This window comes from Centroberyx affinis, unplaced genomic scaffold (genome assembly GCF_046629955.1).
Source record: "Centroberyx affinis isolate AG114_WGS23_722 - 3 ecotype Tasmania unplaced genomic scaffold, CSIRO-AGI_Caff_v1 ptg002751l_1, whole genome shotgun sequence".
Lineage (NCBI taxonomy): Eukaryota > Metazoa > Chordata > Actinopteri > Beryciformes > Berycidae > Centroberyx > Centroberyx affinis.
The window spans coordinates 129810-153692 of record NW_027280914.1 but is presented as its reverse complement, the minus strand read 5'-3'; the positions used below and the strand labels follow the sequence as shown (position 1 = coordinate 153692).

At 44.1% G+C, this 23883-nt stretch overlaps 1 protein-coding gene across 2 annotated transcripts; it reads right to left on the bottom strand.

Annotated features, from left to right (window-relative positions):
* Nucleotides 1-83: 83 nt before the first annotated feature.
* Nucleotides 84-19753, bottom strand: mrtfba (myocardin related transcription factor Ba). Of its 2 annotated transcripts, none has more exons than XM_071535701.1 (15): nt 19532-19753; nt 13297-13362; nt 13003-13058; nt 12599-12674; nt 12115-12276; nt 11575-11750; nt 11239-11382; nt 10881-11128; nt 9710-9887; nt 8080-9150; nt 7346-7474; nt 6616-6768; nt 5800-5937; nt 5515-5650; nt 84-5256 (listed from the first exon to the last, which is right to left on the bottom strand). In XM_071535701.1, exons 1-15 carry the CDS (start codon nt 19692-19694, stop codon nt 4742-4744), a joined length of 3411 nt encoding a protein of 1136 aa, XP_071391802.1. In that variant the 5' UTR covers nt 19695-19753; the 3' UTR covers nt 84-4741. The 2 variants fall into 2 exon arrangements, with proteins under 2 accessions (XP_071391802.1, XP_071391803.1); XM_071535702.1 differs by having other exon boundaries at nt 5515-5575.
* Between the last annotated feature and the right edge of the window lie 4130 nt (nt 19754-23883).

The window sequence follows — 23883 nt, the reverse complement described above, 5'->3', positions numbered from 1 at the left end:
CCTCTATAAATGATTGATGATTCCATTATATTAAAACGAGGATTATTCTGAAAATAAGTCATCCAGAGCTTTTCACAGTACACCAAATTTTATTGACACATAAAGGCATACAGTACTTATATACATCTTTGAGTATTTACAAAATAGAGAGAGCCCATGGATGTGTTACATGTATAAAAATATGCATTACATCTATATAAATATGTACACAATGTGCAAAACATATGGCGTACAAACAACGAGAGGCATGGCATGGGTGGTGGCGTGGAAGAGAGGGAGAGGAGACGGATGTTAAACTGACGTGATGATGAACGACCTCGACGCCTCTTCTGCTTCTACCGGGTTCCCCCGCTTTGAATCTCTGCGTCTACTTTGAAGAGACGTCTTGCACAGAGTTCGGTTCTGAAATTCAGCTCCTCTGCCGAAAAATCTACAATGTTTCGTACGACAATTAAACTACGATGATTGAGAACTAAGAGGATCAGAAGAGCTGAAGTCAAACACCTTGGTGACTATAGGAAAGCCCAAGCCGATATCTATCAGCTCCTTACACTGTGAAAAGTAAGGAGCTGATAGAAAAAGTTTGAGGAACCTTTAGGGGTTCTTCAGATTGCAATCAAAGGGGAACCCCAGAATGTTCCCTCAGGAACCCCTTTATAAACGGGCTCGCGAACTCATGTACTTCCACGAATCTCTAACATATGGGGGTTTCTCTAGCAACCCTTTAGAGATATGAACCCCCAATGAACCACTCAGATATGAAGTGCTTTGACTGGAACAACTCACAAGCTGTTGTATTACTTTGTAGTAAAGGCTCTTACGTTAAAAATCAAGGCAGGATCATACAGACATACAGTACAGTATATCAAGGGAGAGCAGCCATTACACTTATTGCTTTTAGCTGTCCCTGTCTGGCCAATCAATAACCATAGTGGCCAATGGTAAGTGGTGTCACATGATTGAGAGTAAATCAGTTGTAAAATAATACACAGCATACGTATGTAGATTCACTGTGCTCCGCAGCCAAGAGGTTTCTGTATGTTGGATATGAAAAGTAAACATACAATTAAAAAAAACTCTGCAAACCAAAGATATACAGATGAAACTTTCTTTTACAGATTTTACATATGTTGAAAAAAGATTAAATGCTTTTATACACACCCTCCAAAAAAGTGATAAATAGAAAAAAATGTGTGAAATTAACAAAAGATACTCAACATGATAATATGTTCCACTGCCATTTTTGGCAACAAAATATCTACTTTGATAGCCCTAAAGCGGACAGACTAATAAAAACACTATTAAAGATCATCTCCTCTAGAAAAATTCTTAAGGATAAGCATGAATCAAACACTGACTCTTACTGTCCGTCCTACATAGGATTTAAAAACAAAAAAACTCTTGTAGCGATGTAAAAAAACAAACTGAAATACAAGCAAGCTCAGAAGCAGACGACACAACACAAGCTCTTCATAGTACATGTTGAATGTGCAGTATTTGGCATTATTCTCTCAGGTGGTCGAGCTCACTGGATCACAATGCAAGCAAGATCCAGTTTGGAAACGTTCAGACCTGCCAGTTAATGTGTCTGGGCCTGATCTCATGATAAAAGTGGAATTGCGGCAAACAAGAGCACCATATTTCAGACAGACAGTAATGATTACAAGGGCCCTGCTTTTTTTTCCAACATTCAATCAAAACCAGGAAACTATTTGCTTAGGTCGCCCTAAAGTATTGCCAACGTGAGCAGCAAAATTGCATTTTACAGGCAGAAAAATAATCTTGTTTAAAAATGGAGAATAATAGCCTCTTTTAACTTTTTTGTTAGAAATCACCCTGAAATACCAAAAGCTGTCATTGAAAATGAGCCACAAAGCCACAACAGAACAATCAGAGAGGTGTCGCCCTCTAGTGCCCATGGACGTAATAACAGAACTCAAGTGGTTCAAATGTAGATGTTATTTCACTAAAGACTGATCAAAAAATGAGAATTTAAAAAAGCCATTGTATTTCAAAGTGCTATACAGTAAAACTGTATCAATCCTATACAGTATTGACCAGAATATTTGGACTGAGATACTCAATCAGTAACTCAATAATTAGGTTTGACATGACATAGCAAGTGGGACTTGAGAAGATCATTTTAAAGGTGCAATCCATCAAAAATAAACATCTAAACCGTATCACAGCCTCACACGTTAGTCACACCTCAAAGGTGTCTGTGCGTTTTGACTGTATAACACCAACCAAACAATACAGCTAAAAACAGTCATCAGAAGCCTTTTAAAAAGTAAGGTTTTGAACATGTTAACTGGATAGCAAATGATTTGGTTTTATAGATATTAAACTTTACCAAATATCTTCAGACAAGTTGAGGGAGACGGCTGAGAAAGAGCCCAAAATAGCCCGAGATTAAACATGAATACAATCATGCACACAGAGACACGTACACAGATGTACATGCAAAAAAGACAGGAAGACAAATTCACATGTACGCGCATAAATCAACATGCTTACTTGCCCCCAATCTTTCTCTCTCTCTCTCACACACACACACACACACACACACAAACAGACACATACACAAGGGCAGGAAACTAACTTCTTTGTCCACAGGCCATAGTGGCTGGTGCATCTCAAAATGCACCAGCCACTTAGTCTATTTCACCAGCCAAATATTATTTTTAGAATAGCACAAGACCTTCAAATGATGGTTGGTTACCTGCCACAGGGGCTGGTGGAGTAGCCTAATTTACCAGCCACAGGCAAAACATTTAACCAGCATTTGATTGGTGGCTGGTGGCACAGTAATTTCCCACCCTGACACACACAAAGTGCAGAGACACTTTAGGACAGCTAGATATAAAGCGCACCCTCTCCAAAGACATCTTTACGCCACATTATAACTTGTAATCTCTGCAGCACACACACAGTTCACGTGTTATTGACGTGCGCCTGCATGTCTCAGACTGGCATTTGTTCCCTTGCGAATATTGTATGTCAGTTTTCTATCACGAGAAAAAAAAAAGCTGCCAACATTGTATGTAAAGTCTTATTTTTCGATCGATTCGAAGATACATTCAAAATAAGATAGACTTGGACAATAACTGCAGGATCTCTGGAGCAGAGGAACGAGCAATTGGCCACATGGTCAAAATATGATCGTTACGCTGATCATGATCTGTATCGATCATTTCGTTTTACCGCCTTGGATACGCAAAGTTCACATTTCCTTGTTCTGAGGTGAACGAGGCACGTCGTCCGATTTCTCTGCCTCTTTAGTGCATAGCTCTCACAGAGTGGGAGGAGCCTCCTCCAGCCGTCATCTGACAGGAGTCGCGTCTTTGTTCTTAGAGTCAGTTCATTGGTTCATCAGCTTGACCGGAGGGTCATGATAGGTCAGAAGAAAACAGTCTCATCTGATACAATGTATCAGATTAGTCAGGAAAATGAAATCCATGTTGTATACTGTAGTAAGAGGACCAGTGTGAACAGAGGCTTCACCTCTTCTCAGCTAAAAGTCATGGTTAAGGAATCCCTTTAAAATACGTGTCAGTGACTGACAGCGTGTCTGGCTTTGAATCCTAAAGGGAGCCGACTGAACCGACCGTCCCTCAGTCTGAAGACCCTCCTGTCCAGCGCTGCAGACTGTCCAGCGTTCCAGACAGGCTCAAGTCTTCTCAAAGTGTTGAAAGCACTTGGACTGGAAGTATGAGCTTTCCCAGGCCAGGCGGTAAGTAGCTGAGGCTGTATAGACACCATAAAGCTTCTATAAAGCACTGATGTCCCAGACACAGATTACAGCCTAATCCTAGACTAGAACACATCTTCTGTGGGAATCCACACTCCATTCGAAGTGGTTTTGTAATCCAGAGCTAGGCTCAATCTGTAGTCAGCGAACTGTTATTTAGAGTGGCACAGTTGTTTTTGTTTTGTTGAACCCACCAGCTTTTATAACCTAGTATGGCACAGTATGCTTCAGTGGAGCAATGGCTATCAACTAGGTCCAGACCCTGTAGTATTCTCATGTTCTGTTACTGTGCTAACACAGTACGACAGATTCAGTCTTCACCGTGAGCCAACAGTCCCGGCCAGGCTTGTGCTTTTCTGAACACCAGCCAAACCTCCAGTAGAGACAATTGGTTAATCTGAGCTACCCCATAATATTCAGGCTATCCTAAAGTAAAGTTTTACAAGTGTGGTTTAAACAGTATTTACATACACAGTCTGTGCCACCAGTATTCATTTGGCTCTGTCTCCTTGTCTCCGCAAATTATCACTAAAATCATGACATCGTAAAAGTCTACTCTTTGTTTAAAATCCCTTTATCACAAATCCTACGTGATGACGTTTTCCCGGCTGTTCAGCCATGATACAAACTTTTTTCTCAACTAAAGCTGTGCAAATTCTTGCTTGTAGTTCAATTTGAATCAGTGCACAGCCTGTACTGTGACTCATACTGTAGTATAGTGGGAGTATTAAAGTCTATACAGTATAGATGTACTACTGAGAGAGACATGGCACAGAAATGCCATGGGTTTTTTTCCCCCCACAAATATCTTCCAGATACTGATTTTTTCTTCTCTTTTAAACCTTTCAAACTCAACCACTCTTCTCCTCGTCTGCTGTCAATCTCTCTTCCTCCATCCATCCCTCAGTCCTAGCTCAGCTGCTCCACCAATCCTCTGCCCTCAGTGTGCCTCTTGCCTTTCAACCATCCATCAATCTGTCTGTCCGTCCATCAGTCCCAGTGCAGCTGCAGGTCGTGTGTATCCAGGAAGTCCGTTGGGATCCCCAGCGGTGTGAGCGCCCCCGCGGGCCCCGGAGGCATGGTGAGGTCCAGCCACTCCATATTGTCCAGCGCCGGGTCGGACAGGCCCATGTTGATGGAGGAGGGCGGCGAGGACGAGTCGCAGAAGGACAGCTCCGACGTGTCCATGGGGGAGTAGGGCTGCTGCTCCATCAGCTGGGCCTGCAGCTCCTCCATCAGGCCCAGGGTGCGGGGGTCGGACGCCGGGGAGGTCCCGGCCAGCGTCCCCTCCAGGAAGGCCTCCAGCTGGTTGTCGGTGGCCAGGGAGGAGAGGCTGTGCAGGCTGGGGTCGGCCGCGGGGCTCAGGGTGGGCGGGGGGGCCAGCTGGATCTGGGGAGGCGGTCTGGAGAGGGCGGTGCTCACCGGCAGGGTGGTGATGTTGGCCGTGACTGGCAGCGTCTTGGGGAGAGACGCTGGGGGGTCCTGCTGGATGAACGGGGTGATCTCTGGAGAGGGGAGAAGGCACAGGGTATGAAAACATGGATTAGCATTAGAGTTCAACCATTATGGGGTTTTTCAAGGCCAATACCGATATTTTTGGATTGAGGCTGCCGCTAGCAAAGAATAGAAATAGATAGAAAAGAGTTCTAACAGTTTCCACAGTCCTTTGGATTTCTGTATATTTGCTCATACTACAGAGAAGGTGTCGGAGTCTGGTGTCAGTGTGTGTGTGTGTGTGTTTGTCAGTGTGAGTGCTGCCTTACCTCCACTCTCTATGAGGATGTCAAACAAGTCATCCATTTGCTGGCTGGTTGCCGTGGGAACCTGAGAAGAGAGCCAATCAGTTGAGATATGTGGAGCTGCGTGACCAATAGCGTAACGATTCTTCAAGGCCGTCAACTGAAAACAGATTCAGACATTAATACTTTTGTCTGTATTCTGAAGGATACAGTCTAGAACTGGACAAAACAACCAGCAAAGATTAAGTGACGTCTGGTGTGTGTGTGTGTGTTGTGGTAGTAGTGGATGTGAGTGTGTGTGTGTCTAACCTGTGAAACATTGTTGATGTGCAGGTTGCGGCTCTGTTTGACGGCCTCCTCATAGCGGGGGGGCTCTCTGGTCTTGGGAGGCTGGGGAACCAGGGAGGTGGACTGGAGGATGAAGGTAGGCTGGGACGGAGAGGAAGACTGAGAGTTGAGAGAGAGAGAGAGAGAGAGAGAGAGAGAGAGAGAGAGAGAGAGAGAGAGAGAGAGAGAGAGAGAAAGAAAGAGAGAAAGAAAGAAAGAAAGAAAGAACATGAGCACACTGAGAACCAGCCACTGTCTGAGGAAACTGTAATAATGAAATATTTAGGAGCGGTCAAAAATAATGAATATTTGAATAGTTATTCATGGGGACCAACATCGACTTTGGTAATTTGGCCATTAACATGTTCTTTTTTTAAATACTGAGATACGTCATTTAAACAATTATAAAAGAGTGGAGCTAACTCTAATTCTCAAGCTGAGTATAAGCTGTGGCTGTAGACCAGCTGCTAGAGAGCTTCTGATATCATATACAAAACAAAAAATGCAAAAACCTCCACGCTCTCTCTTGCGTTATTTTGTACTCCCCCTCCAGCAGCTGCTTCCTCCAGCAGAAGCAATTATGTCATTGTCAAAGCCACACAAAAGCCCAACGTGGGCACATTTCAAGAAAGTAAAGGAGGATCTTGTTCTGCGTCAGGTATGTGAAACAGAGTTGTTGTGCGATAGCTTCAATGCTGACTCATCTTAAAAAGCATCCAGCTATTTCTACAAGCGACCGAGCCAAATTAAACTAAGCCCCTCCCCCTTTCCCTCCAGTAAAACACTCAGTTCTGATACCTTGTGGAGGGGTCCGTTGGAGAGGGTGTGGTTGGGTGAAGCCCGCGGAGAGACTCTGTTCTCTGGGGAACTCCTCAGGAAACACTGAGGACTCATCTCAGGTCTAGTCTGGTTGTCCAAACCGGTAGGAGTATTATTGCACATTGTTAAAGTCTGTTGGGACACAGTGAGAGAGTAGTGTTGACACAGCAGAAACATTTGACTTTTGTGCTGATACCAGCCCATGTATATATGATGTGTTCAGTTCTATGATACCACAGCAAAAAGAGAGAGAGAGAAAAACAACACTTCAAGTTGTTAAAAATGCAATAATTCTAGACAAGTAAACTTTTTTTTGGTTTTAGATTAGCCGTTATTGGTTTGTTTGAAGAAAGGGAACAGAAGATACAGCAAGTATTTCCCATAGGACATGTTTTACTGATACACAACTTCCCCTGCTGTCACATGCAGCATGATCATCTTAAGTCAACTGGAGCATGATTTTCTGGTAAAATGTAAAGCAAGCTTAATCTGAAAGTAAATAAAAACGTTCTGACATAGAGATATGACTTTTCGACTTTTATGCAAGCTGACGATAGTAAATACGACGCCAAACACTACAAAACACCAGTTCTGGGAAAACTCATACTCTTACTCCAGAAGCACAGCAGACACACTAATGATGCATTAGTGAAACTCATTGAATCACTATTTCCCACAGGAAAGCAACAAGTGATGTGGTGTGGCTGACCTGTAGCAGCGGGTTGTGGTTGGTTAACTGCTGGTTGGATGCCGTCTCCACCTTGTTGCTCTGCAGCTGAGGAACTGAAGCCTGGACCAGACCTGGTGCTGGATTTGACATTGTAGCCTGGAGCACAGGCTGAGATTCAGAGGAAACAGAAACTGTAAAAACCTGAGACTACGCATCCAATTCTGCTACTGTAGTTTGTCTCATCATCATGAAATCTTAAGTTGAATTTTTAGCGCTGGCTAAAAACAAAAAATGTCAACACAATAAAGCACACAAATATGATGCTTTAACAATATTACAACTAGGGATGGGATGATATATCGAAATTCAATGTATCGCAATACAAAAATGTGACAAGGCAGAAAAATGAGGCAGAAAAATTAATTGTGATATTAGCGCCATTTTAGTCTGCTGTAGTAATCACAAATGAGACGATTTGCTCATCACAATTTCACAAGCTCTCCATCCAGATTATATTATTTGCACTTTGCAATAACACTTTTAATTGTTGTTTACATTTTAGCAAGCCAAAGCCATTGCTAGGAAGATTTGTGTCCCAGAAATAAACATAATTGTGCACAGTCATACTTTGCTGTCATTGAACCTTTACTACGTCATGTTGTGTTTGTATCGAATCGTGAACCCCATGTCACGTATCGAATCGTATCGTGAGATTAGCATATCTTCCCATCCTTAGATAGATATTATGCTGCTGTATGTGTCTCCTAACGTACCTGCAGGCTGACAGTAGTGGTAGGCAGCTGGATTGTGGTGGCGTTGCTGGGCAGTGAGACTGGGAGGAGGATCTGCGTTCCAGACTGGCCGGTGGTGGTCAGTAGAGTCTGAGGCTGACCCGGCCTGGTCAGCAGGGTCTGGGGCTGGCCCAGCACCTGGGACACCCCGCCCTGGTGGCTGATAAAGAACTGCTGCAGGCTGGGGGCCGCCTGCTGGGACTGGGCCTGCAGTTTGGGACTTCTCTGGGGCTGGGAGACTAACTGTGGGCTGGAGGTTGCTTGGGGCTTGGCCTGGGCTTGGATCTGGCTGAGGAGCTGGGCTTGGTTCTGGTGCTGGAGCTGGAGCGGCTTGCCGGAAGAGACAGTCACATCTTCCAACTTCACCATCGTTGGCAGGTGGTTTGTGAGAGCCTGGGAGCCTAGGAGAGAGTTTGTAATGGAGGCGGCAGTGGTTGAACAGTTTGAGAGGACTCTGCCCTCCATTTTGACCATATTCGAGTTCAGGACAGTTTGTACAGGAGTGAGTTTGGAGGGTACAGAGGCGGGGTCAGTGGTGGGACCTCCTTGTCCCCTCTTCTCCACCTCCAGCTGCATCTTCAGCTCCTCCACCAACCTCTGCTCGTGCTCCAGCTTCCTCATCAGCTCTTCGATCTGTCGCTCCTTCTCATGGAGCCTCCTGTCCTTTTCCTCCGGGACATGAGGAGGCCGGAGGGGCGAGGACCCAGCGCCTGCCCGGCCGGAGATCACCATCTGCAGGTCACAAAGAGCCTCAGACATCCCTAGATCCTGCTGGAGGATGGAGGACTCGATGGGAACGGGCGAGACTGGAGGAGTTGAGCTCATGCTCTCTAGAGCCACCTGCTGGGCGGGAAGGAATATGGCAGGGGCGGTGTTGGTGCTGGTGACCTCCATGGGGATGGAGGAGAGGGTGGGAGGGGCGGAGGCAGGAGTGGAGGTGGGAGCAGGGGTGCTGGGGCTGTCCTGGAAGGGCTTCAGTCGCTCGATCAGATCCGTCTTTGTTCCTGACACAGGGAGGCCGCGCAGCTTCAGCTCCATTTTTAGCTCAGCCACCTGGGAAGGCATTTACAAACATGTCACCATCAATTTTAGAGAGGAATACAGGTAATTATAAATGTCAGTGTGTAACTATTATTAGAAAAAAAATGTAGTTTTGCAAAAGTAATCTGATAGATCAAAGATAACTTCTGACGGTGCCGATGATTCCGAGAAAACACAGCTGCCCATGCTTTATTGGTTGCAACGGCAGCTCTTTAGGTAAGTGAGCTAGTTATTGATCTTTCTTATTTTCTTATATTTTTTTATTCCACACTACTTTGAGAAAGAAAGCTTTTCAGTTAGTAAAATATGATGACTGACAGGAAATGTAGAACATAACGCCCTCTCAGGTATTTTTGCTATATGGAACCTGAAAATCTGTTATTGCTAGTTTTGTATACAATGGGCAGCATCCTATGAAAACATTCCTTTACTGGCTGTGTAATATCCTGATGTAATTTGGTTTTTGAACAACTGAGTGGGATGTATCAAGCCTGAGCATGCCGTTTCAAGCTTAAAGGGGTCAGCAGTCCTATTCGCCTATGATTGCTGGTACAACTGAGTTTCTAAATACCTTCATCTCCTCCAGGTTGGCAGGCAGGACCCCGGGCTTGCGGTTGGATAGTGAGTTGTTGGGCCGAGCCGGAGTCAGGGCCGGAGGCGGGGGAGGGGGAGGAGGGGCGGTGGGCAAAGATACTACGATGGAGGTTGGCAGACTGCTGGCACTGCTGCCCTGACCCTCTGCCACCGGTCTAAAGACAGAAAGAAAGAAAGAGAAAGAAAACAACAAAATGGTTGAAGTTGAGGTCATTGCCATTCGAGGCAATAATCAAATCACATGAAAGAGAGAGAAAGAGTAAGTGGGAGAAAGAGGGAAGGTGGACCAATGAGAAGCATAATAATTTGGAGAAAGAGAGAGAAAGAGAGGGAGAGAAAGGATAAGAGAGAGGAAATCTGTTCTCATTATGAACAGGCCGTCCATCCTGTGCCCTGCGCCTCACTAACAAAGCCAGTCAACCAAACGACAATACCTGAGCGCAGTTCAAAGGCAGCTTGGCCATGCAGCCTCTGAGAGGACATTTATGAAAACAGCAGATGGGGAACAACATCCTGTTGGTTATTAATATCATTAGACGGAGAGTTGTTATTGGAAACTAGCTAATGGCCCTCTGGGTCATTGAAAACAACAATATTTGGCTTGCTTTTCAGCCGTTCTCAGACACTGATTGTGGGAGTAGGAAGAAAAATAATGGGGGAAGTCTGAGTCATGGAGCCGAGCCTTGCCTACCGAGAAAAAAGGTGCATTTTTAACATAATATAATAGAGCAAATTATCCTTGAAAAGCCATAATTTTCGGTCGGTATACTTCAATGGAACAGGTAGTAAAATTATAATGTAATCAGGCCATATTATATGCTTGATTAAGGCACATAATCATCTTTTTTTCCAATGTACGTTCATTCCCTCAATTGTCATAGCAGTCAGAGTTTCTACTTTTGTGTAGTTGTGCACATGGGTCTCATTTTATGTTGTATTGACCATTTTAAACCATTTGCTTGTTGATTCTATTTCTTATTTTATTCTTTTTTTTTTTTCTATTTTGGGGTTGGAGCCCTTCAATAAACCTTTACTCTAACCACTAAGTCACGCTGCAGTCCCTCACTATAGCCTGGTATTTGTAGTTTTAAAACGTTATTTTAGTGCAGGAAATTATATTTTAGTTTAGTTTTTTTTTTTAAACATACTTGAGTGGTGCAGGTAATATAGTCTGATAGTTGTAGTGCTGCTGTTGCTGGCTGAGGATCTGCAGCTGGAGAAACAGCTGCTGCTGCTGCAGTAGTCGGGCATAAGACGAGTCCATGGGAGCTTCGCTGGCCTCCTGCTTCTGGTCTGGAGGAACGTACTGGTGGTACTTCAGCTTCTTCACCCTGGATTTCGGCTCCTTGCCCTTCTTACTGCGACTCTTCTCTGACGGCTGCTTCGGCTGGCTTTGCTGTTGTGGGAGGAAAGATATTCTTACCATAAAGAGAGCATTCAAGTATTCACAAAAACATGTCAGGTTATATTTCTTGAGGTGAAAAGAAACAATTTTGTCGCCCGTACTTTCACCAATGTTGGGCCCGGTTTTGAGGGAGCAACTGTTGTGATTGGCTGAGTGAAGGTGGGAGCTGGGCGGCTGGCAGGCTGCTCATTGGCAGAGAAAACTTTCAGGAAGTCTGTAGTTGCTTGTGTAACAACTGGGAGGGCCTGAGGGAGCAGAACAAAAACACGCTCATATCTGCAATGCAGACACTGAATTCTTATAAACACTGTCAAGTCCAACATCAAACAATGTTATGAAGTTACATAAACCTTTAGGAGCTATCAGGGAGCTATCAGGCAGTAGAGGCTGCAGGCAATACATACACAAACTCCAGTATTACTAACACTCTGTCTCACCTGCAGCATGGTGCTGGGTAGCAGTGGAGGTGCTGGGGCTGGAGAGAGGGTCTCCGGCAGCTTGATGTCCCCAGGTGACGGGACTGAACTCTGGGACTCCTGGCTGGCCGGCTGCTCTGGGGACAGAGCGTCACCGCTGTCTTCATCCAACACCTTGGGATAGTTCACCTGGCCCACTGATGATAGGAGACAGCATAGTAACATGTCATGGTTAGAGGACAAATTACATGATATCTGTAGTTTTCAGTCACATTGTCTTTCTACCTTCCTAAATTCACTGAAACTCTGCCTGTAATAATGTGCAATAATGAGTCAAACACAACTGATAGGAATAAAGAAGTAAAAAAAGTAAAAAAGTTGATTATAGAAATTTCTGTTTTTTAATTAAGTTACTCCTCCAACAGTAAAAACTTCTGAGTCAAAACTGCTCATGAGTATTCTTTCTTGATTCATTGCAACAGTTGCTCAAGTTGCTCGTACCGACTGCCCACAGACAGCAAAACCATCCGCCTAAATTTCCTTTCCCCCCCCTTCTCTCACCGATGATGGCCTCTTTGACGCTGGAGTCCACCGGCAGGATGTTCTTCTCCACCAGCTCCATGGGGCCGGGCCGCTGGGCGATCTTCTCGTTCAGGTTGTCAGCCAGCCGGGCGCGCTTCAGCTTCATCTGGGTGGCCTGTAACGAGGGCTCCGCCCCCGTTTCTGGAAAACACACACGCACATCGAAAGAAGATATCAAGAGACTGCAATGTCTAATATGAGCTTATGGGTAGCTTGAGTGCCACACCGCTTCCATCAGTGCTGGTTGGGGGTGATTTTGTTTATGGCTCCATGTCTGGTGCTGATTTGAACCCCATGCTGTTTCTGCTGCATAATTCAGAGCTAAAATTGTAATTGGACACCTTATTATGATAAAGGGTGTTAATTCTACATTTCGGCCCGATAAGCGTAAACAGAGCATCCCTCAGCATCTCATTTTGTCTAGCAATTGCAATCTAGCAAAAGTGAATTAGTGTATCAGTACCTTGGAGGATGTGCATCCTGACCAGCTCTGCTCTCTCTGGACGACTACGGATCTTATGTTTCAGGAAATTCTCTGTCTAAAGAGAGGGAAAAGACACGGTCATACTCTCGTTTCAAAATTGCACAAACCACACTTCTGCAGCCTTGATGCAAATCATATTTTTATGATTTAAAAAAAAATGTTTAAACAAGAGAATGTCTTCATCAAGGGCACAGACATTCTGCTGTGGAATTTTTTTTTTTTTTTTAAGAACAGTATGTTTCAACATTGTGGCTCCGAGCATGCATTGTCTTGTTATTGAACTTCTGTTTTGCCGCATCCAGAAGCTCAACAACCCAGGAATGCGTTCCCTCTACCTCTAGAGCCAAAATCTAACTGCTTATTTCTTAAATTGTGTGTCTCACCCTGGCTCTCTCCAAGCTGCGAATCTGCCCATGGAAAGCCGCCGGACTCTTGAGAGCTGCAATATATACACAACAGTTTCATCATCATTCCAAACACAATATGTTATTGATAAATAATACCATCCAGATAAATGATGTCATATCAAACATGTTTATTATGCCACTCTTATCAGTATGAACCAGAGTTGGCACTTTGTTGATGTTATATGCCCACCCATACTAATTTAGCGTTTCTGTGTAGAGGCTAGTGGACTAGTGTGTGAGTAATGGACGACTGGCAGTGCCTTTACTCACGTGGCATGATGCCCTGGTCCACCAGCTGCTCCCGGGTTCGCCTCTGCTGTAGCCTCAACTGCAGCACTGGAAGAGAGAGAGAGGTGAGACAAGCTGTTATGAAGGAAGGAAGAGCCATTCTGATCGTGACAGAACACAAAGGAGGACAAAAGGGAAATAAAAAAGAGAAAGAAGTAGAGGAAAGGCAAGAGGAAGAAGAGAACAGGAGGAATACAAAACAAGAGGAAAGGGAGGAAGAGGAGAGGGAAGAAGAAAAAGAAGAAAATGAAGAGCAGGGAAGGGATAAAGAAGAATAATAAAAGCAAGAAGGAAAATAAAAAGGGAAGAAAAAGAATGAAACTGAAGAGGTAACCACACACTGGCACCCTTCCCCCATTCCATCCCCCAAATACCACTCATATCCTGCTCTGTAGCGTTAGGCTGACAACATACTGTAACGTCACACTGTTATTAGAAGACCTCGCCAACTTCACACCACATGCTTTCTCTACAGCTGATCCGTCACATAGCTATAGCATTTACACTCTGAGTTATGGCCAGTGGCCCGCCAAGTCAACACACCACTCAGCCACCCTACCTCACACTGACTCAAAAATACAAAACTGCATCAAAGACGAGCCACACTTAACAGTTTTTACTTTTATTTTGTTATTTAGCTGATGCTCTTATCCAGAGAGACTTAAAATGAGCGAGAAGGTAGGCGTTCCAGTCCAGCAGTTGACACACAAGCAGATGGCAAGAGCAGGAAACTTTTTCCTGCACCAGCCACAGCAGTTGGTCCATCCTAAAATTCACCGACCCCTTTCACTACTTTACCAGCCAATTACATTCTTAGAATAGCTTAAGACCTCCAAACGATGGCTGGTTACCCCCAGAAGTGGCTTGTAGTTAGGGCTGTGCAAAAAAATCGATACAGCTGAGTATTACAATATTTTTTTCCATGATACTGTATCGATTTTCCAGCCACTCGTATCGACACATTAAAAAAAAAATTCATGTTTTACACGGATTTAAAATGTCCTTAAATTTCCCTCAAATCCCTTTGAATTAAATAGTTTTGCCTCAATTTGTCCGCTGAGTTATCAATATAATGTGATCTACATATTAGACTACCCAGGTGGTACACAGCAAGTTGTATTTTCAGCTCTATTTTAAAATTTTCAGTAAATTATGTAGAGTATTGCAATGTATCGCAATATGTATCGTATCGCAATGTATCGTGATACGTATCGTATCGTGAGGTCCTTGCCAATACCCAGCCGTACTTGTAGTGTGGTGAAACTTACCAGCCATAGGCAAAATTTACCAGCATTTGGCTAGAAGTTATTTCTGACTTCAACAAGCAGCAGTCAGTCCTACCTGCACTTTTTTTTATTCTTTCACATGGGAGCTGTCTGGTACAAGCACAGTCCTCAACGCTGCACCTTGTTGAGGGACGGTACAAGGTTTCTTATTCAATTTCCCCACATAGCCTCACTTCCCCAGCCTGTTGAAGATTCAAAGTGGTGATCATCTGGTCTGCTTCTTTAGCCTGTACACTACCGCCACCCCCAGCTAACAGTGCAGAAACAGGATCAGAGACAGGCAAAGATTTACATCCACCAATACACCAGATGTAATTAACTATCCCTTGTTCCACATATTCCTAGAAATCTGGGTCATGTTCGAGGAAAGGGTGTGGGTGGGTGTCATCAGGGTTATCAAGCCGGAGCCTCCCATCACAGATGTTTGGGTGAATTAAGCCCAAAATGCCTCCAGAACAAGCTAGCCAACAGTATTCGCCTGCCTGACCAGAGCCATGAGCGAGACGACAGCAAAACCAGAAAAGAGGAGCGCTCACCTGCTCTGAAGCTGCCGGTGCAGGCGCTGGGAGTCTCTACCTCCATACAGGCCATGGTCTTAGTCTGGGAGAATCACTGTAGCTCCACACAAGACGACTGACTACTGGACTCAAACACGAGCATGTAAGTAAGCCATTTGGTCCCAAGGTAACTGGCTACTGTTTAGAGTCCTATGTATGTAGCCACTGGCCATATTCTCTCAACCCACACTGAGTGTAACAGGATCAACTGAGCGATGAAAATCCACAGCGCTGCAACGCCTCAGAATTACCCAGGAGCAAAAACTGGGCCTGTCCTCTCTTTCTCTATCCCTCCCTCTAGCTCTCCATCCCTCCCTGCTTTTTATTTTTCTATCATACAGCCACAACTCCCTCCTCCCCTCTCCTCTCCCCCACTCTCACTTCTCTCTCTCTCACTCAGCCAGTTTGGGTTGGATTATTTGTCTGGCTGTAAGCGATCCAAACACAGCCAGATGCATTAGACTAGACGAGTTCCTTTTAACTCCTGAGGTACAGTAAAGTGTCTGAGTCAGCACTGACGACACATCTGAGGAGAATGGAGGATAACCACCAACTGCATCCTCAGTCTGAAAGGAGAAGCTTGTGGCAACAACACAAAACATTTTAAAGCTGCACTAGGTGAGATTTTTATGTGAAAAAAATACACCCGTCTTAGCCTAAATCACAAGTGGGGCTGCAACAGAGAGGAATGTCCCATTCCCACTAATTGAGATGCCATCGATTTGCCCTGTTTCCCAAATTAAATTCTGGTGTCGGGTATGGTCACTTCTCCACCCACAGGAAGTGACTAAACAAAACTTCAGAGCAGAACACAATCTGTCTCCTAAACAGCAGTGAGCAGCGCTCCGTCCAGAGAAAGCTGGACTCTCCAACGTTAGATCTTTTCCTCTGTCGTCTTTTTGGTAAAGCAATCGCAGACCGGCCTGGTTGGTAAACATGAGTGTTCTGTGTGCAGTTTACTGACGTCACATTTCTGGGTATTGAAGTTCAAATTTTTTTAAACGGTCACCTCTCGCTGTCCTTTGGAGCCGCCAACGTACAAAGTTGCCTACTGCAGCTTTAAAACTACAATATATCTCCATTTAGAGCTGGCCTGCAAAACCAAGAGCCATGTAAGTTAGGCTACACTTTCTTGAAACAGATCACAAATTTGCACAACATGTGGGGGTGATGTGGGAATGTTTGGTTAAGGTGATTCATATAGATTTCCAGCCAGTCGTATTGTCCTCATTTCCTCCGGGAAATGCTCACCAGCCGGACAAACACACACTGACCTGTGACCTACGCAGGCTGAGGAGAGGGGTGGATGACATGACTGAGCTGTTTACACACGCACACACACACACACACACACACACAGCGGCAGGAATGCACACACACACATGCACACCTGGTGGGTCTGTGGAAATGTGTGTAAATACAGACTCACATATAAACACAGTCTCTCCTTCAGACAAATGCAGTGACACAGCTTGAGTCTCACCTGCAGACACAACAGGACAGAAACCATAACTTTTTTTTACCACCTATTTTAACAGGACATCTACAAGTTTCAGAAAGCTGTTCAGACCCTTTAATGCTACCTAGAAGTGGATTTAATACTAATTTAGTAACAAAAATGAAGACACAAAAAGTTGGCAAAAACAGACTATTTCCAACTGAACACAGCTAATAGACCCATAGACACACTCTAATATTTTGCACCTAAAATGTAACTTTTAGCATAGTAAATGGCTGGCTACCTGAAAAAGCAGCTGGTAGAGTAGACAAGCCTCACAGTAGGTCAGCTTGTGGTTGTGGTGTGTGTGTGTGAGACATTCTGATGAAGAATGACATGTCTTCCCCTCTTCTGTGTTGCGACATCGCTTCTGTTTCCCAACCGCTGAGCTTCAAATGCGCAGCTCATCCTCGGCGTGGGCGACAGGACGGGTGTGTGCACTCATCTGTGACCCTGGCCTAATTTTTGATTGTCTGACTAGAGATTTCACTCCCACAATTAACTCAAATGCAACAGTACAGTTACTGTACAATAGAGAGTGCAGTTAATCAACTAAATAAAAACTTAATTACATGCAACATTCACTATTTATCAACCTCTGACAATTCTGTGGCTGGTGAATTTGTCTACACTATCGGCCACTTTGGCAAGTAACCAATCATCATTTGGAGGTCCCATTCTGGTCTAAAAGCCTGGTAAAATAGTCAAAGTGTCAGGTGAACAACACTCTGTATGTTTCCTTTTCTGCAGAACACCTTAAGTATGAATTAAAAACCTCTATGACCACAGACTTTGCCTGCAACCTAGAGGTCAACCAATTATGGATTTTTGATGGCCGATGATAATATCAACTGTCTATTTCTTATTTAATACAATATCCAGATTTGGAATTTCCTGCAGTAATATCTAGCTGCAGACCTCTGCCTGCTGTCAGCCACCTTCCACCCCTCTCATATATTAACACGGTTAAATGAAATGGAATTAAATTTGGTCAAAAGTGACTGAACTAATAGTCTGCAATAACATTTTTGAGATAACTGACACTCGCATCCACATTTTACCGTTTGTTAATAAAAGTTCTAACAGGCTCTAATTAAACCACCAAGCTGACAAAGTGGTTGGCATCTTCTGACTAAACTGTAAAGCTTTGCACTTCTTTATCGTCTCGGCAGGCTTTCACTGCTCTCAAACATCTTCTATATTTCAGATTATAGGCTGCCTCTTACTCGCCACGTTGTCATCCTCTTTCACACCAACCTCACAGCCCTGACTCTGCCTCTGACACCCTACTCTGCTGATAGACCAACACTCAAGCTCTCCCTCTAGACTGTCTGAGCTCCAGCCTCCTGCCCCAGACAGCGGAGCGGAGGTCCAAAACAACCAGGCTCGTCCCGATGACAGACAGATAAACACCTTGCGTGTTAAAATGCAATATGAGAGAAGGGATTCTGCGGTTGGCAGAGGGCTGGGGATGGCTCGCGGGGTGGAAAGTATGAGGTATGCGTATGTGTGTGTTCTCTCCGGAGGGGAAACGACAAAAGCCAAGATGATGAGTGGGTGCTACTACTGTTGACATTCCACAGAATGTTTCCACTGTCCGACGTTTTACTCTCTCGCTCTCCTGCAGGCACCAGCGACCGCCGTGCATGACAGCGCAAAAGTCCCACACATATCCCAAAACATGCTTAATCCAAAGTGCTGCAGGCTTGGAACAGCGCTGGCTTAACACTAAACGCATCTCATCACTCTATCTGATGGAACGGACTTTTCTGAGGAGGGTGATCGATATCGCAGCGCCTTAACGGGCCGACTAAGCGATCTCCCTAGACCATCTGAGCCGTGATTAGGAACTGGCAAACCCAGTGGCGGATCTAACCCGCTCCTAAAGCCCGGTAATCGCATGCCCATCCATCAGTGTCTGAGTCCGTCCCACAGCGCTGCCAAAACACCAGTATGGTGAGAGTGATGAGTGATGAGGAGCTAGCGTGCGAGCTGGCAAGCACGATGAGTATCATTTCCTCGTGCCTTGCATAGAAGAAAGGCTGATGGGACTATCAGGACTCCATGACTCAGTTTTATGAGGCTCTGTTTTAAACTGATTGGTTGATTGAGGAAGTACGTGCCGGTGTGCATGCTTGACTCGGTGAATTAAGTGAGTATGCACCGGTGCATGTGTAAGTGCTTTAATAAAGAGAGTGTCTACCTCTGGAGTGTATTTTTGGCAATGGAGTTATGCAGTTATCCGGTTATACAGGACAGGTCACCATGTTGGAGTTACAACAAAACGAAAGATTATAATGTTATTGCTTGTAGGAGCTATTAAGTTTCTTTTTGTGTATTTGACTTATTTGGAATACATTTCCTTTTGTTTCTTATAATTTATAAAACACTGGTGGCAGTAGACCAGAGTGTACTTAAGGTATATATGCAGGCAGTTGTATTAGAACCAGCATGTACCAGGACAGGGAGGGTTTTTTTTTTTTTTTTTTTTTACCCAAACAGGACACAACAGAGCAGAGACAGATAGCTGAAACTTTGATTTTCCTTTCTGGAATAAGCAATCAAAACCATGAATGTTTTGCTTGAACATTGGACTCTTTCATTGCCTGTGTAAAAACTACTTAAATGATGCATCAGTGGCTTTTTGACCCTTGGAGTTTTTTATTGTTGTTGTTAAAGATGACAAATACCCACGACACTGCCTCTTCTTCCCTTGTATTTTTCTACCTTTTATAGTGTAATTCAAATACCCTACCAATTGGTATTTTCTCAAGAAGAAAGAGGTGAACATTAAAATCTCTTTTTGTTGTCACTCTTCCAAGATGGCGGCCAGTCCGACATAACTACTCTCTCTCTGTATAACAGTGTTTTCTCACCATTCTTGCGTTCGTTGAGCGGAGGCAGGTTCTGCGTGGGCTGCAGCGTCAGCTCCTCCATCTCGTGGGTCACCGCCTCGCTCTGGGGACTGGGCACCAGCAGACTCAACATCCCACAATCCCCCTCTGCTCCCAGCAGCCCCTGGGAAGCCTGGGGCTCCATCCTGCCTCAGGAGGGGATGGGGGTGGGGGGTGGGGGGGGTCAGGGGGTCCCAACAGGGGTGTGTGGGTCACCGTCCCGTAGGCTCGTCTCGATGCTACCTGTGTGGATACAAGAAAAAGAGGAGAGAGAATCATGATTTGGGGGAAAAAAACTCTACTCCTCTCACTGGAGAAATTACATAGGAATACATCACTCAAGAATATTTTGTGGGCTCTTCAGAAACCCCAAGTAATTCAGAATAATAAACATCATCGTGCTGGCATGACTACTTTGCCCAACTGGTGAAATGCTAAGGGTGGCATTTCATTTCAGCCATCTGGAAGAGCTCAATCCCTGCCCATATTATTCATTAAAACGAGCTGGGTTGGCCATTACGCGAAATAATCACTTCAAACCGCCGCTCATGAGAAACAACGGCAGTCTGTGGATGAATGTTCCTTCTGTTCAGACGGACTTCATAATCTGGAATATGACGTCGCTGTGGCGGTTTCAAACGGGGGGAACGGAAACATTTCGGGGAGCAAAACAAACAGTTTAGTATCCATGGCTTCCCAACAGCCTCTTAACCAGTGGATGACAGATTGCTCAGTCTGAACATGAACACCATTTATCGGTCTCCAGCGGCACCCACATCCATCCATTCCAGGCTCTAAGTAGCCTTTACTAACCATCCTGATGTGTTGCTGTTGGCCCAGAACCACACAGTGTCCCTCTATGGCTGCATTTATTTCCCCCCGGAGTCCCTTCAAGTGCCAAAGACATTAGATGACACGGGGAGACTATGGGACATAACTTCCCTCGGCCACATTTGGTTACAAAACGTCCAAATGTTGTTGATGCTGGTAACCGAACGCTGAGGCCTTGTAATAAATCCAAACACAACAAATCCTAAACCGAGTGCTTTTTAAACATCAGACAGTCACAGAAGGTTTAATGTGTCAACCAGTCTGGTGATCTCCTCTTGTTCCTCTTTTTCTACCACTCTAACGCATTAAATGATCATACTGTAATCGCAAGGAAAAGATAATAAAAATGCACTCTTCTCTCCATGCAAGTAAAACATCTATTTTCACAAAGACAGGTTTCAGTTGTACGCTTTCATCAGGGTGTCACACATGAAGGAATATATTGAAACATCTTGGGTGATAGTAGATTTATTTGCCTGGAGAAGAGTTTGCATTTTTCTTTATTTCCTTTATGCGGGTGTGAATTCTTTTTGAGATATTACCTAATATGGTAATATTAGGTCAAATATAGCACAGAGATTGACCCATTCTAAACTAGGCTGTACATTCTGCACTGGCAGATATGTGCCACCCTACGTTTAATAATTTATACCATCTTAAATCTGGGGCTACACACAGTTGCAGACACACACACACACACACAGTCACATTTCACTGAGTCAAAGAAGCAATCAAAATGATCATTTCTTAATCGGCACTGAATCGATCAATGAAAATAGCTTTTCTAACCTTAGGAAACCAACTACACTATCTTAAAGTATCTTAACAACTGCATTTGGAAATAGATTCAGCCTCTGTTGATTGTTCCTAAAGCGAAGCCAGAAGACAGTTTTCATCACTAATTGTGTGTTCTTGCAGCCGTTCTACTGCAGCTTGTTGCTACAACAGAGACATTTTGGGTCCAGAGTCTGCGGTCAGGTCCACCAGTCAGAAGTCATGTATTAACATGGGAGTCAATCCCAGTTCAGGTGGCTTTTACCGGCTTTTGATCTGCACCGGTGCATGTTGGGTCTGGCCGCTGCGACAACATTCCCCCACTCTGTCGAAACTTGGCTTCAAAGCCTCAACCCGTTTCTGGGCCCCTAATGATGATGAAGTGCGACTAATAAACCATGTTGCAGACGTAATTCAGGTCTTGATGTTCACCCTCAATGGTGTTCTGTGGCTGAATTTCAGGAATAGACTGTGATAGCCAAGATACAGATAAGAGAGCAATATAAAGCGATGAATGTGAGGGCGGACTGGACCAGACAGGGATTAAGAATCCTTGGCCAAATACAATCAGAGCGCTTTTGGCACTTCAGACACAAGGTGTTTTATAACAGTTTCATGGCAGAGAGTGGGTTCACAAAGACATGCAGCAGCGTCATTTAGCACAGTGCCTCTCAACCTGTCTAGCAATCACAACTCTTATCTTCAAAACAAATACTTTTTGTTGTGAAATACTGAAAAGTATTCATCGTCTAGGCAAATAAACCAAGAGAAACAGCCTAAAAAGGAAAACAAATCATTTTCATAGTTCACCATTTAGTTCATGCTCGCCTGCGTCAGGGGGCAACTAGCAGGAATCACTTAGGAGTCAAGGGGTCAAAACCATTGAGGACCGATGATTTATCCAACCTCTGACAGATGTGAGTAAGGGCTAGAGCTTCTAAGATATTCGCTGTAGGACATTTGACTACTAAAGGACATCAGATGATGGCATCACACCACCCATGTAGACCTGGGCATCCTGGCTCAGCAAGTCTCCAAAAGAGATTTTCAAATTTGACTGATCCTCAACCACCTTTCTATCCTTTTCAAGTAGCTGGTTCTTTATACAGCACTAATATCCTCAGTGCCAGATGATGTAATCCACTTTTTGACTGGGATCAGGTGATATGGAAATTCAAACCTAGGAGTGTTTGTTTTGACAGAACGACTTGATCGAAGCTGGCTACTTGGTCTGAATGCTAGTCAAATCTAGTCAGACAGAAGTAACTCTAAATGACATTAAATGAAGTAAAATAATATCTCAAAAATGAATTTAGAGTTACTTCTGTCTTTGTCTAGTTTACATCCGCCCAAATGATTTTGCAATGCATGACACATGTAATTAGATGCTTTAACATTTACTTGTTTTTTGTCGTTATTAAAGTACAAACTTTACAGCGTCAAACCTAGCTTGAAATTAACTGCAGTCCCGGATAACAAAGACGTCCTAAATACAAAGACATGGATGAGACAAGTTTGTAAACCTCAGGTTTTTGAGGGATTATTTCCTAGAGGAGATTTACATTTCTTCCTGTGGGTATCAGGTGATTGACGGGAAGCAGAGTGTAGCGTATTTTGTGCATTGATATGGAAACACTCAACTCAGGCACAATGAAATAACAATAAAACAGAAACTCTGACAAAACCAAATGAAGGCTTCATGTTTGCTGTGATGGATTAAGGGGTTAGGGCCCTGCACAGCCTGAAGAGTGCATACTGTTATTCCCCTAAGCACTGCGCATGGCAAAAAGCATTACACACAAACAAACAAACACACAGACTCCCAATCACCTAATAAATCTATAATCTTCATCCATCAGGCTGTCAGGATGTTGAACTCTCTCTCTTCTGCTTTCAAAAAGTCTGGACTGTAACCCACCCATCCCACCCCCCCTACACGTCCAGTAACAGTACCAACCGTAAGGAACTTTTATACAAACATATATGTACATGCACACACACGCCTACACTCAGCACCAGCCACTTTGTACAAAGGTTTACTACAAAAACTGCTGCTACTACTCATCCCGTGGATGACTTATTATTACTTGCACATCCTTTTAGGACTACTTGCACTACTGTTATTATTGCAGTTTTTTTGTTCTTGATCTGTGCCTTGTTATTGTCCTTCTAGACCCCAGCTTAACTTATAATTATTTAAATTCTTAGTCCTTTTTAGCCTAGTATTTTTTATACCCTTGTTGTTTTGTTTTGTACTTGTATTCGCCTGCACCGTGATCTGAGAGAAACGGCATTTCGATCTTCTGTAGCCTATGTCCTGTACATATGGCAGAATTGACAATAAAGTTGACTTGACTTTTACATGATAACTCTTTCAGTTGATAAATCTGTGCTTACCTCAAGTGGTAGAGGAGAGGAGGGACAGAGAGAGAGAGACGTCTGGGTCTGGTTGGTGTCAACAGCCACTCTAAGCCATGGAGACAAACCTGGATGGGGAGAAAATGGACCAAACATGAATATCACAGATGCAACAATCTATCAAAACCCAAACCAGACCTTAAAGTGATAATCAACAAGATTCTTGTTTTATTGATTTTGGCCCCATCTTTGGTGAGAAACATTCATCGCTGTCAAGTACTGTGATGTCTTTTTTCCTTGGATTTTCTGTTGATGAAGTAAGAGTTTCTGTAGGTGGCGCTCTTTTCTTTGTCTGTTCAGCCTATCATTAC